At 47.5% G+C, this 13,544-nt stretch overlaps 1 protein-coding gene across 13 annotated transcripts in view; it reads right to left on the bottom strand.

The window, feature by feature from the left end:
- Nucleotides 1-12,917, bottom strand: part of Fgfr2 (fibroblast growth factor receptor 2) — a 110,966-nt gene extending 98,049 nt beyond the window's left edge. For 12 of the 13 annotated variants that reach the window (XM_023708972.1, XM_023708979.1, XM_023708973.1 and 9 more), the window contains exons 1-2: nucleotides 12,497-12,917; nucleotides 8,373-8,658 (exon numbers count right to left, since the gene is read on the bottom strand). In XM_023708972.1, the coding sequence (XP_023564740.1) occupies nucleotides 8,373-8,538 (166 nt within the window). In that variant the 5' untranslated portion in view covers nucleotides 8,539-8,658; nucleotides 12,497-12,917. Of the gene's footprint in view, nucleotides 1-8,372; nucleotides 8,659-12,450 lie in introns of all 13 variants that reach the window. The other variant, XM_023708969.1, reaches the window with a different exon arrangement.
- Between the last annotated feature and the right edge of the window lie 627 nt (nucleotides 12,918-13,544).

The following is a 13,544-nucleotide window of genomic DNA, read 5'->3' as shown; positions in this document are numbered from 1 at the left end:
GAGGAGTGGATTCCATCTCTGTTTTTAATCTCTGCAGGCGAGTGACATTAGGAGGCTGGATAGACCTTGGTTCTCATTATTTCCATTAATTACATGTTGTAGGAATCCCAAGTAAAAAAGTATATATATATACTTGTATAGATGGGTCCTAATCAGAAGTACTGAGATAGAAAACTTTATATATCAAAGGAGTAACCTGCCGAAGAGATAGCTCAGCAGCATAAGGGCTTGCCTGGCAAGCACAAGGTCCTGAGTTCGATACCTGGTACAATAATAATAATAATCAAAGGGACAACCAAATTGTAGGATCCAGGAAAAATGACCACAGGAATCTGGGACAAGTAAGATGCTAGGGTAGCCTGCTTGGTTAGGGTGGCTTATGAGCAAATGGTGATGGCAGACCAGCCCTCCTCGCTCTGAACTCCTGCCATGTGACTTAGCCTGGTCCTGGCAGCCTCCAGTGGTCTTCTTGGAAGTGAAGATTAACTTTCTACCAAGAAACTACCTACCACCAGAGGCCATCCTAGAAGAACTACAAAGTGAAATTATTGGAATATTTTTATTGCCTGAGATTTTTCTTCAAATGACTCCAGGGGAATTGGTGTGGATATGAAAGGAAGAGTCAACCAGCAGTGTCCTTACAAGTTTAATAGTCAAATGACACACTTAGCAAAGAATGAGAGCCAGCAGTGTTCCACAGATCCTCCACTTAGCAGGAAGTCAACTGTGCAATCTACCTTGCACCAATACATCGGCTCAAAGGCCTAGATACATATTCACTGTAAGGTCTTCAAGAAATAATTTCATATCCCAATGTTTCATTTATCTTATCCATAAAAGAGGAATAAACACACCCAGAATCAGCCTCCAAGAACATGTCATCCCAGTCCTCAACTGCTATGAGTTCAAGGCCAGCTTGTACTACAAAGCAAGGCCTTGTCTTAAAAAACAAAAGAACAGCCAGAATCTGCTACATTATTAAGTTATCACAATCATCCCAGTCTTCAGCATTCTTATCTTAAAGAATGGGCTAGGGAACATGACTGCAACTTCCTGTCCTGTCCTATCAACTAATCCCCATTGGGATAGACCGCAAATGGCCACCGCCACCGCCACCACCACCGCCACCATCATCATCATCATCATCATCATCATCATCATCATCATCATCATCATCGGTTCCCTAAGTGCTTGAGCTCCCAACCCCCAACCCTGGAAGCCCAGGGACCTGTGTACCTAGGAACAGCCAGCAGGCTGACAGAGGAAGTGACCACAAGCCAAGTTATGACAAGGAGCTCCCTCACTGGCCTGGACCACTCTAAGCATGCAGCACCCTTCCCCAACCAGTCCCATAACCTCTTCTCTGCTGCCCTCCATAGGGCCTTATGTCAACTATTTGGAAACCTCAAACAGAAAACTTTAGCCAAAACGTACTGTGCCTCATGAGATACCTGTCCCACTCTTAACTGCAGAGCAGCAATTGATTTTTTTTCCACATGGGGAAAATGTCAACCTTGAACCTTTCAGACTATAAGCAGCAAGAGGAGCACATCACTAAACTCCACAGGACTTGCAAAAGCCCGCGATAAACAGGGCTGGACTAAGCCAAAGCCTCAACTTACTTTCTATTCCAGTTAATGTAAATGCCTCTCATCAGAAGATTTATCAATACATATTGTAAGGGAAATATCTTATCAGGCCATGAAACAATGTTTTTAAACTTACTTTGACAAAGAATTAGGGAGGGGTAGAGAAGAAGCCAGCTGTATTGAGCAACTACCCAGGGCCAGGAGCTACAGAGCGGCTTTACATCCCATTTGTACCTAATCTACACACTGACTCAGCAAGACAGATACTATCTGTGAGGCTCAGAGGTTATCTAACCTGGCTGAGGTCACAGAACCAGTGGATAGCAGCAACATTCAAACACAGCTCTTAAAGACAACCGCCCCCCACCCCAATGGGCTCCAAAAAGCACATCCTATACCATTGAAGACCATTTTATTCTCTTCTCTTTCAAAAGTCAGACACAGAATTTGGATTCATGGCATAGAGGATTCTTGGTCTTTTAAAGATCACAGTGGTTTCAACTTTGAAACATTCATAACCTCTAGGAGACATATTCAAGAGCGTGCATTCCATAGCCACCCTTAAGGGCGCTGCGGGAGGCTTAGCAGGAAGAGCTGGGAAGGAGGCCCCCTGAAGGCAGACTAGGACACGGTGCCCCATGTCCACTGCTAATCTGAACTTAGAACTAGAAGAAATTCTAAGCTTGCCTTCCGCAAAGAATTTTATTTTCAATTTATAAACACAAACACACAAGCCCCCAAACCACACCCCCAAGTTGGATTTTACACATTATCTAGATTCTTTTTAAAAAATTATGATAGGGGCCTGGTGAGATGGCTCAGTAGAATAAGCACTTGCCTGGCAAGTGCAAGGGCCTGAGTTCAATCCCTGGTTCCACAAAAAAAAAAAAAAAAAAAAAAATTATGATAAGTCACATGTGGAAAACAACTTAATTCTAAACAGTCATGGGTAAAAACAGGTTAAGTGAATTAATATACGAGTTTCGAGGTTAGAAAATAATCATGACGATTCATACAAAGCTTATTCTATTAGAACTCAGAACTGTTTCAAGGAAAGGGGCCATGTAAATATGCCCCTGGTTCTCATTCCTAAATCAGCATTTTCCTTATGAGCTATTTTTAACCTTCTCATAAAACATGTTCACCATAACCTGAAATTCTATATGTGTGCATTCCATTCAGAAATGGCTTGGAATTTATAATTCTTTAGCTGGACAAGGGGCTAAAGGAAAGAGTATGCCACAGCCTGGTCCCCTAACTCAGTCCAGTCAGAAACAAACAGAATGTTCTTTTCATCTTGTGGCAGAAGTTCACAATGGGTGCAAAGAGTAGCACAAAGAGGAATCAGTGACATATTCAACACCTTAAAACTCTACCACAGCGTAAGTTTTCCAAAATTACTGGAAGTTCAAACATACCTGTTTTACTTGACATACAAGTTTTCAAGGATAATCACAGTTAGTCCTGATGATTAAATACACATTTGTACAAATATATAAATGGTAAAGGCCTAAAGTCATGTGTATGGAGACCACGAGAAGCCTATGGTCTTCTATTAGGCAACCATCAGTGGCGGCCATCTTAGATTTGCTACCGTACCCTAAAAAAGGAATAGTACCAATCAGAGGAAAGGAAGAAAAAAAAAAAAACACATAAAATTGTGACTTCTGTGGATTTCAGGAGGAGACATTTCTAAGTCATCAAGAATTGTCTCACAGTCTGGCAACCTATTCAACCATAATTTGCCTGGAAAGAACCCGGCTTTAAGTTCTTTCCTCCCCGCCCCCCGCTCCCCATGTTCTCCAATCCAAGGCCAGAGCTGCAACCTAGCTGGGTCACTGCAGATCAGCCTGGGTCACATGGAAGAAGTGAGGAGTTTATGGACAATTTAAGGTTTCTAAAGAGCTTTCACATTTCCCATGAGGGTATTTTTGTTCCTCAAATGAACCTCAAATTCAAGAGCTCCTAACAAGCCCAAGCTGAGCTCATGAAGTCCAAGTCACAGTGGACAGAGTGACACTGGAGCCCAACTGCTCAAAACCCACCTCATTAGCTAAATTAGGTTCCAGCTCTTAGCCCAGGCTCACAGGTCAGCTCACAAATTAAACACCATCGCTAGTAGTTGAAGGAAGCTACACTAGGAAAGTAAGCCAAGAAGGGGGATGTCTGGTAAGGGTTTGGCATGATTAGCAATAAGCACTTCCGAGCCAGCAGAGGGGAAAAGATACAGCCCTATCCTAATCTCACTTCGGGTACAACAAAAAGCAGAAGCACACCGTGGGACCTCAGGCTAAAGTCACCTCTCAAGTAAAGTAATACAGACAGACTGGAAATTTCTGCACAGCCACAAACAACCCTCTCCATCCCAATTATATGTTACATAGCCTGCCACCCGCCCCCCCAAATAATTTCTCAACTGCCTACCAGAAAGAGCAACCAACATGGAGCGCTGTGCTTCCTGCCTTATGTAACACACGGGCACCTCTAAATCCACTTCCCATGCGCTCCTTAAAGACTAAAATTAGCTTCAGCGGAAATGGAAAAAGTAAGACAGACTCTGATGAAAGGGGATTGGTAAGCTTTTAACAATCACCCTGGCAAAGTAAACAGCCAAACAAACAACAAGCTGAAGGCGGGAAGACTACATATTAATTGAGAATGTGAACATTCAACAAACACTTCCTGTTGAAACACTTTTCTGAGCTCCGCATAACCACACAATTATTCTTTATGTCTGCTCTTAGAAACATCTCCTCGTGGGTTCTAGCAAGTTAAATTTTCACCCTTAATGTGGGGGAGGGCTGCAGGCATGAGATTGGGGGAGTTTTTTTGCATAAGTGTTCAGTGTTTTAATTGGATTAAAAAAAAGTAAAATGTATGCACCCCAAATTCAGATTAAAAGAAGCCAGTATAAAAATTTATACAAATACCAATTCTCTGGGCTTGCCAGGTTTTTGTTTATGAAGCAGTATTAAACATAGCTCTTTTTCTGTGAGTTGTGAAATATCTTATACACTAATAAAGAATGTATACTTCATTGTGTACTTAACTGCATAAGCCTGCTTTTGTTTTAATTGACCAGGAGTACATTCTTGTTTTTAAACTATCAAGTTGCAGTCAACTCTTAAATATTAACACTCACACTGAGGAACAAAGATGCACATAACACAAACCAGAAGATTATTTTAAATCACTCACTCTTGGTATGCGGATATATTCTTTTTTCTTCTAGCTTGCAATTAAATGTGTATGGCTGATATTATGGCATTTACAGTACTTCTGACAATGGCCTTAAACCACTCTGGAAAACGGTGACTTAGGGAGGTCTCTGTGCGGATCCATGCTCAGTTAGTTTTGCGGTTATTGAATTCTGGACCAACTCAAATAGGTCCACGATAGCATCACAGATAGCACTACTCCTGGGTAGTCTTCTCCTACCCAGAAGACTGCCAAAAAATTATTAAAAATTAAAAAAATGCCAGCTATGTAATTTCTCCCCAAGTTACAGTTTTTCAGAATCACACTTGGTGGAGGGTGGGAAAGTAATTAAAGGTTTTGGGTTGAAAAGGTTCTTTTATTTTAGTTCCTCCTGTTCTGGTATAAACAAAGATTCCCTTATTGTCAGCAATGACTTAATTAACCAAAGGAGGTGACAACAGACAAGAAGAACTTGAAAGTAAAGAGTTCCCTCCTTTCTGTAATCAAACTTGACGATACTTTGAACACTGAAAATATTAATCAATGGAACAGTACCTGACATTGAGGACCCCCCTCTTCAAATCCATAACTACATTGATACTGACCAACTGTTCCTATTGGAAATCATCACCTTTAATCTATAATGTTGGCAATCAAAATCTTCTGGAAATTGTCTTAGATCAACTGAGTAGACTCAACCCCTCCAGTACCACTTGAGAAAGTACACAGAAGGTAAATAATGCTAGATGATGTCATATGAGGACATATGATGTGCCGTGATTATGTATGAGCCAATATCGTACAAAGCCAAATGACTGGACATAACCTTTCCTAAAAGGGTCAAAGGAAAAACATTATCTAGTGTTGGGGCCCAGATTCCTTCCAGGAAGTTCACAATCACATTTTTCTGTCACCCAATAGACATTATCTAAACTTAGTGTCCCAATTAGCAAACCAAAAAGTCCTCAAAGATAAGACTTTTTAAAAGGTCAAAGCTAAACTTACTGTGAACCAAAGCCAGTTACACTCACCCCACACAGAGAGATGGACACGCCCCTTGCTACAATTCAGCAGCACTGGGACCTACCCTAGAACTGCTCCAACAGCTCTCAGTTGCTAAAAACTCCTTCTCCATCTATAATTTAATTGCCTCTGATGCCAAAGCAAAACTCAACAGATAACTGGCATTATGCCTCCAATCAGCTGGTGACACTAACAGGGACAGGAAGCACAGAAAGCAAGCGCTACCGCCCCCTGCACCTAAGAGCAACTTTCTTCCCAAGCATCTGTCCCTTGACACTGGCAATTGGCATAGCCAGCCCAAGGGACTGGAAAGACCCTTGCTCCCAGTTCACTGGTGACACGGATGACAATGACATGCACCAGGCACTATGAGATGTCAGACCCTGTGCTAATTGCTCCTCTTAAAGTCCAGTGACTTTTCAAGGCGGTAGTCAGAAGGCTTCCAAGGATGTGACTACTCATAGACTAAAGATCATCATATCAAACCCCTAGTGGACAGAAGGGGAAACTGAGGTTGAGGGACATCTATGCTTTTCCAAAGCCTCCTCTTGGTGGAGATTTGTACATTTCTCTAACCATTTTCTTTTTTCTTAACATCTCATCACTCTGAGTAGAAACCGCGTGGAAACTATGAACTCAGAAAATGCACAGAAGGACACTGATAGACTATGATCTACAATTTCAGGGACTTCATGCCCTGACCCCTAAATGCATGCACAGGTCCCCCAGTCAAGAAGACCTGCTTTCAATAATACTCTCATTGTTGGACATAGATTCTTATACAAAGAACCATTCGGGGTCCTTCAGCCCTCTCCACTGTTCTTTCTCGACGACCCACCTGTCTCTGCCTGCACATACACACATATTTTAAACATCTTTCAATAATTAAATGCAGGAAAAGAAATCCTCCAGGAACACCTTACGCTTTACATTGATTTAAGCCCACACTAGTGCTGCCTTGAACATCCAAGTGAAAAATGACAGCTTTCTTCCCAACTTAGGCCATTCCTGAAGCCTACACTGTAGGAAATCCCAGCTTAGCTTCCTCTGTTTTTGTTGCGCCATGGGCTCAGAGGAAAACCAGTAATTAGGGAAACATCCATTTTAATTATTAGCAAAATTAAAGAAGTACTAGCATCATGCTCAGAAATCAGGAACTTTTCCTCTCACATTAAGCCATTTTAAAGTTCATTACCACTGAAAATTACACTACTCTTGAGGTGACAGCCCAGCTCACAAAGGTCATTCCATAGCAGCCTGGAGCTATAGCCTGTGTAAGCCTCTGACAAGAAGCCCTGAGACTCCCTTCCCAGAGACTTGGTAGGCGACTCTATGAACGTAATTAGAGCTGGTGATCACGAAGCCACCCTGCCTCCTTGTAACCAGAAGTTCCCCAGTCTCACTCACATGCTTCAAGTGATAGATGTCTCTGTCCTTATCCTATTGTGTGAAGGGGGCATCGGTCCCTCCTGGACCGCCCTCTCTCAGACCCTCCTCTCAGATGGGAGTGCAGTGCTCCTCATGGGGAGCCCAGCTTGGGCTGAGGAGGCTGGGCCTCCCGTCTCTCCCTCCCAGCCTGGCTCAAGCACAGTGCGCTCCCACAATAGTTCAGCTGACCCCAGACTCCACTCAGGACTGCATCGCGCTCCCAAGGCAGCAGGCACCAGGTGGGCTCTCGGCAAATAGGTTCATTAAGTGGCGATGAGTGCTGGGATCTGCCGTTTTACTCTCGGATTACCACTAGAAAAATAACTCAGCTACCTATATTCCCTACTGATGACAGATTTCAGTGCTGCACCAAGTAGAGGCTTGGCTAAGGAACACTGTCTCCTCAGAGCGAGCTTCCACACTCACCCAGCCGAATATTTCAGCCTGTGAAGTTCTCACAACAGGCTTTCTGCCTTTGCAATTAAGACTCCAACGAGGAAACACCCAGGCATGCCCTGTGAAATCTGAAATTCTCACAGATGTGGGAGATTCCTCGGTATATTCACTTTCAAGTCTCCTTAAAATAGAATCTGCCACTCTGAAGCACAGTGCTGGCATACAGTGAATTACTATGGCTTTAAGAAGTCTTAATACGTCAAGTCTCTCCACTGAACTTCAGAACCTTCTTCTCAAACAATGAAAATAAAACATCAGCATTTCAGATGTTGGCAATTTCCCTTAGTGGTTCCTTTTGTCATAAAATAGTGATTCTTTACACTATAGGCAAGACCTTCCTCCAGCAAAAGAAGCTGCTGCAGGAGGCTAGAGATGCCAGTCAGGCTTCCAAGCACCTCCCTGACACAGCTCTCCTGGGCTTTGGCTAACCGGGACTCGCCGCTGTCTCCCTACCCAGCACAATGAAGCACACCCTCAGAAACCACCAAACTATGTCACTCTCCTTTCCAACAGGCAGCAGAAATCTTCTCCCTCTTGGGCAGAGCTATAAGACCCCTGTCTCCTATGCTATAAGCAAGGGCAGCTGACACTGAAACAGGCCTTACCATTAAGTGTCACTTCCCGCACACAAATCCCAAGACAAACTTGGTACCCTGAAAGCAAAATTCAATAACTTACCTTCTGGCTCTAATGTGGTATCCTCAACTAAATTGAAGGAGGGCCGGGCCAGGGACAAGGTTGCCATGGTGATCACAACCAGGCAGATGCAGCGACCCCAGCTGACCATGGCTACGGCGCCAATCCCCGGTCCTCTTCCATATCTCCATGTGGACGTTAATCCCATCTGCACACTTCCTCTAGGAGCATGGAATGCAGCCTACAATGCCTCCAGCCCTCGGGGGGCTCAGGACCCAGGGCGCTGTGGTGGCGGCTGGGCTGGCTGCTGCTGCCACTGCTGCCGCCACTGAAAGAAAAAGGTTCTGTGAGTCCGTGTAATCTTCTTCCCCAGCACCAGCTCACTTAAGCCCAAATGGGCTCAGACCCTCATTTCTCAGCCTCTCCAATGTGTGTGGATGGAGTTCTTTTTCATCATCAGTAAAAGCCTTCCACCCTCACCTCCGAGCCCCAGGCACCAGCCTGGTCCACAAGAAGTCAGGCTGATCTTTTCAAAAGCACACTTTTAAGAAAGAGAGTTAAAGCAGTCCTTCGAAACTCAGACCCAAACGTGCAGCCACTTCAGCTTAGCAAACTGCACTCTTCTGCTATCCACTATCGCCTCTACCGCCCTCTAAAAGCAGAAGCAACTTGACCTTAGTTTCAAGGGCAACTACAAAAGCAAGTTAAAAATGCTCGGCTTGGCATAACCAGCCTTGTTAACTTCTCTCAGCCCAGCTGGGCTTTGGGAAACTCTCTGGTGGAGGAGGCTGCTAACAGTCAGACCTGCGTCTCAGCTGGGCTGCAGCTGAGACGCTATCCCTATGCACTGCAGCTCTCAGAAAGAAAGGAGAACAGCAAGCAGCAAACTCCAAAAGAATCCTAGGATGACGGCTACAACAAATTCCCACCAGTTTACATTTGTTAGGATTCATCTTCAAATGTAAACGTGTATTTCAATTTCTCGACTTGCAAGCTGCCACTTACAAAGAACAAAGCTGCAATACATTCAAAGCAGCTGATCCCCAAAGGGGGATTCAAAACCTAAATTCCTGCCCCCTAAGTTAATGGCAGTGCAGGGCCTACTAAGTGTCTTCAATCTGTATCAGAGAAATTAAAAAACAGAGCAGATGTGAGTGTTGATGAATAAGGTACGAGTTTCCTAGTAATGAGGATATAAGTTGTGGTGCGTGATTGGCCCAGTAACTTTCAATATGCTAATCTATTGGCTAAAATTCCAAAGTAGCAGTTACAATAAGGAGGCGCTGTATTTCCTATTCTGTTCACCCATTTGATCAGGCAGAGAATTTTCCAAGGAAGCTTAAAATAATTCAAACAGCTTAAAATTCATCAGCATCCTCTGTGACTAAGTGTTGGGTCAAAATGCTCAAATGTTAGAAAAATTGATTAAGGCACTCAAGAGAAAAAAGTACAGCCACTCTGGGCTTCAGCTTCTGTGAACCACATGAACATAAAAACCAGGGTAGGGTGAGCCCCAAAAATCTAAATCCCAGGGGTTTGCATGGTTTTGATGTTTTCAATTATGACACAGGACTGGAACACTATCAGGACTCTCTCCTAAAGACAGTTCCTTTTAGCTTTGACTAAAAATTAAAACAAGCGCAGGCAAACAGGATATATTCTTTCCAAAGGATAAATTATGAAAACTGCTTTAAAGCAAGTGCAGGTAAAACAGTGGCCAGCAGCAAGAGCGAGGACAGCGCATGAGGACAGCGCATATGGGCGCACATCCTGAGCTTCCAGATTGCTTGGAGGATTTCCTTCTACCTGTCTTCCTCTTCAGAGGCTCAACAGATAACTCTCCATACATGTGGGAGGAAGGTACCTAAACTTTCTAACATAATTCACTAAGCATTTCCTCAATGCAGGGACATTTCCTACCTCTCTCACCAACTTCATGTACCACACAGCTCCTGAGCTAGCAGGCAGAGTGGCCCAGGTGGATTCCCAGGCCACCTTGCCCACCTAGCAGAGCCTACCAGCAGAGCCTGCTGAGCTCAGATAAAGGCAGAGAGTACCCTCAGCTAAAACAGACCAAACCTTCACCCAACAGCTCGCACTAGAAACTTGAATTCCTATACCTGCAGGTCCAGGCCCTGAAGCAGCTCCCTCCCCTCTGACCTCTGGGAGGTGGGGACTGAAGGCAGTAGTCCGCACAGCTCCTTGCTACCTTGGACAAAAGTGCAGGGCGACCTCCTAGGCAGGATAATTAGGTCCCGAGGCTCAGTGTTGGGAACACAGGCCCAGCATGCTGCTGGCGGCCACAATCCCAGCTTCCTGCCTTCAATACCATAATCCTTCCTGGAGTCTGAGCCCCAGTGAAAGCCCCAGCGTGTTTATTTTTCCCCCTGAAAGGGAACTCTCTTCTCAGCCTATGCGAGGGAGTTGTCACCCTCCCTCTGATGGATGGCTCTTCACGGCCACTGGCCCCTCCAGTCCATTTCACCTCGCCACAAGCCTGTCTCCAAAGACAGGCAAAGTGGCTGAAGGAAAGAGACCGGCTGGGGAGTGGTCCTCACACCCAGCCTGTGCTGGGCTCTTCATCTCAAAACAACCGTCTCAAACCCCCAGCCTCAGGAAGGCGGGGCCAGTGCGCTGCCCACCTTACCAAGAGTCTACCCAAGCAGGCTGCCTGTCCTCTGCCGCCTCACCAGCCTGAGTGCTTGACCTGCCGTGCCCAGGTAGATCTCGCACCACAACGGTCCACAGTGGCAGGCAAGGTCAGGGATGCTGGCCCTAAGTGCGGTCCCATCTCACTGCTCCCTACCTCCCCGCTTCTCACCAACACTGAATATAGCAGGGAGCTGCCAAGGGATCAGGTCTGGGGTCCAAATTCCTCAACATACGGGAATCTCGAAAATTACAAGCTGATCCAGGCTCACAACCCCTCCAGATGCACGGAATCCCAGCAGTTCAGGGGCTCACATCACCACCACAACCACCCCATTTCTTTGTAGCATTTCTTTCACTCGCTCGCCTGGAATATCCTGTTTTCTCCCCCTTCTTGGGGCGCTAAAGAGCACAGAGAAATCTGCATTTTAATTGACATTCCAGCGCGAGGGAAAGGGGGGCCTGATTGCTTTTCTATTCAAACTAAACAGGCTTTTCAGATGAAAATGAGTGAGGCTGGTGGAAGATTTACAGGGATTTGGGACGGAAGGGACAATAGAGTTTTAAATGTTGATAGCGTTTCACACCAAACACATAATGGGTGCCCTGAGTTTGAAAGCAAGTTTGTCTTTAAGGATAGGTTTTATTGAATTGAGGGGTGGAAGGAAGATCTTTGGAAGAGTTTGCAGGGGTGCAGGCTACGAGCAGAGCTGTGCACGCTCATCGCCCCTAGGCTGGCCTCCTGCTCCAGCCTCCCTGGCCACGAGTGTCTGAGCTAGCGCCACTCAAGGCCCTCGGCCGATTCTCCGGCGCGTTCCTGGTTCTGAAAGAATGAGCGCGCGAGTTAGAACTCGCCTGCGCTTTCGACATCTCCGAGCGGCTAACAGGCAGGCGAACAAGAAAAAGTCGGTCCAGCTCGCCCCCTAGCCCTAGGAGCGCTGTGCGCTCCAGACGGCGGCTGCAGTCGAGGGGCAACCGGTACCGAAATCTAGAACACGATCCGCCGCCTCCCCAAAGATACCACTCCTAGCCACCGCCACCCCCTACGGGAAAGTCGCGCGCCCCACCCCAGCGCCTACTTCTCAGGAAAGGAGCCCTCGAGGCCAGGGTGAGACAGGGCGGATGCTCCCCGAACCCGGGGATGAGGTACCCCCAAAGATGCCCCTCCGGAACCCCGCCTTGCGAAGCTGTGCCACCCACACACCGCTCTGGGCTGTAAGGAATGCGTCCAGCTGGTAGGATGGTGCCAGTTGGAGTTTGACAGGGAGGGGTTTCACGGCACTGGCAGATGTCAGCATCGGGATGGGGTGCTAGTAGTAGCACTCCCCAAACTCCAGGCATCAGCACGTACCCACCTTCCCCATCACCTAGAATGTCGCAGATGACAGAGAGTCCCCCACAATGCCAGAACTGCAGCGCCTTCCACCCAAGGGACGCTGCGCCTTGAGCGCGGGGCTCCCACGGCGCCCACCTTCCTGGCTGGCGAAGCTCCCAGAGGCGTCCGGCACAGCGATTACCTTGAATGGCAACGCTCCTCCGCGATCTACGCTGTCCCAGAGCCTGGAGTGGGTCGGGATGGAGCAAGCGACGAGCTGGTGAGGGACTCCACGACGAGAGTGGTCCTTGGATCCTGGCCTGCGCAAAGACTCCGAGGCTTCACGCGCACCCCAGGCTGCAGAGGAGCGCGTGCATGACGCCGCGGGCTGCCCTCGGATTTGGGGAGCGAGAGGAAGAAAGAACTCGGGCTTGGCGCTTCCTCCTGCAAACTTTGCTCGCAAGTTGCGAACGCTCACAGCGCGCCAGAGAGCTGCGGCCTCGGGGCCCCGGGGTTCGCGGCCGGTCCCCGCCAGCCCCGAGAGGAGTCGCCGCGCCGGGCCAGGTACGGCGCAGGCAGCCCCGCGGCGCCCGAGCTTTGTGGCGGCCGCGCGCCCTCGCTCCCCGCCGCTCCGCACCGCCGCCCGCCCGCTCGGCTCTCCGCGGCGCTCTCCCGGCCGCCGCCGCCTCCTCCGGCGGGTCACGCCCCCGCTGAAATCCGAGCCGTTTCCTGGACGGCGGCGCTCGCTCTGCCAATCACCGCCGCGCCCCCGGCCGCGGGGAGCCCGGAGCCGCTCCCGACGCCGTAGAGCTGCGGGAGACACTGGCCGGGAGGCGAGGGCCCGGGGCTCCGTGAAGGCAGAAGGGTGCTGCGGTCTCCTCCGAAAAAGGCCTGGTGCGAGCCCCGCGCCGCGGCCTCCTCCCTTCCCCGGCGAGGGAAGCTGGTCCACCGTCTGCAGAGTGGTTGTTTCTATGTTTTATGTCAAGTTAGGAAACAAATGACAGAATGCGCTTCCCCCTAAAGAGGCCTCAAAATATGTCCGCATGGTACTGGGGGAAGAAACGCAACGCAGTGGAAGTTTTTGGAGGAAAGGAAGAAACTTGTAATTATTTGTAGGATGGTGTTGTCATTTTTAGTCCTAAACAATAAAAATGGGGCAATACGCGAATATGTATAGAGGCTCTTCTATGGAGAAGGCACACTGAATAGGTGATTCTGTACAATTTGCTCGGCTGTCCTGCGCAGTATAA

Source organism: Octodon degus, unplaced genomic scaffold, assembly GCF_000260255.1.
Source record: "Octodon degus isolate 3935 unplaced genomic scaffold, OctDeg1.0 scaffold00010, whole genome shotgun sequence".
NCBI lineage: Eukaryota > Metazoa > Chordata > Mammalia > Rodentia > Octodontidae > Octodon > Octodon degus.
Note: the sequence above shows the minus strand (reverse complement) of the source record. Positions and strands in the feature narration are given on the sequence as shown.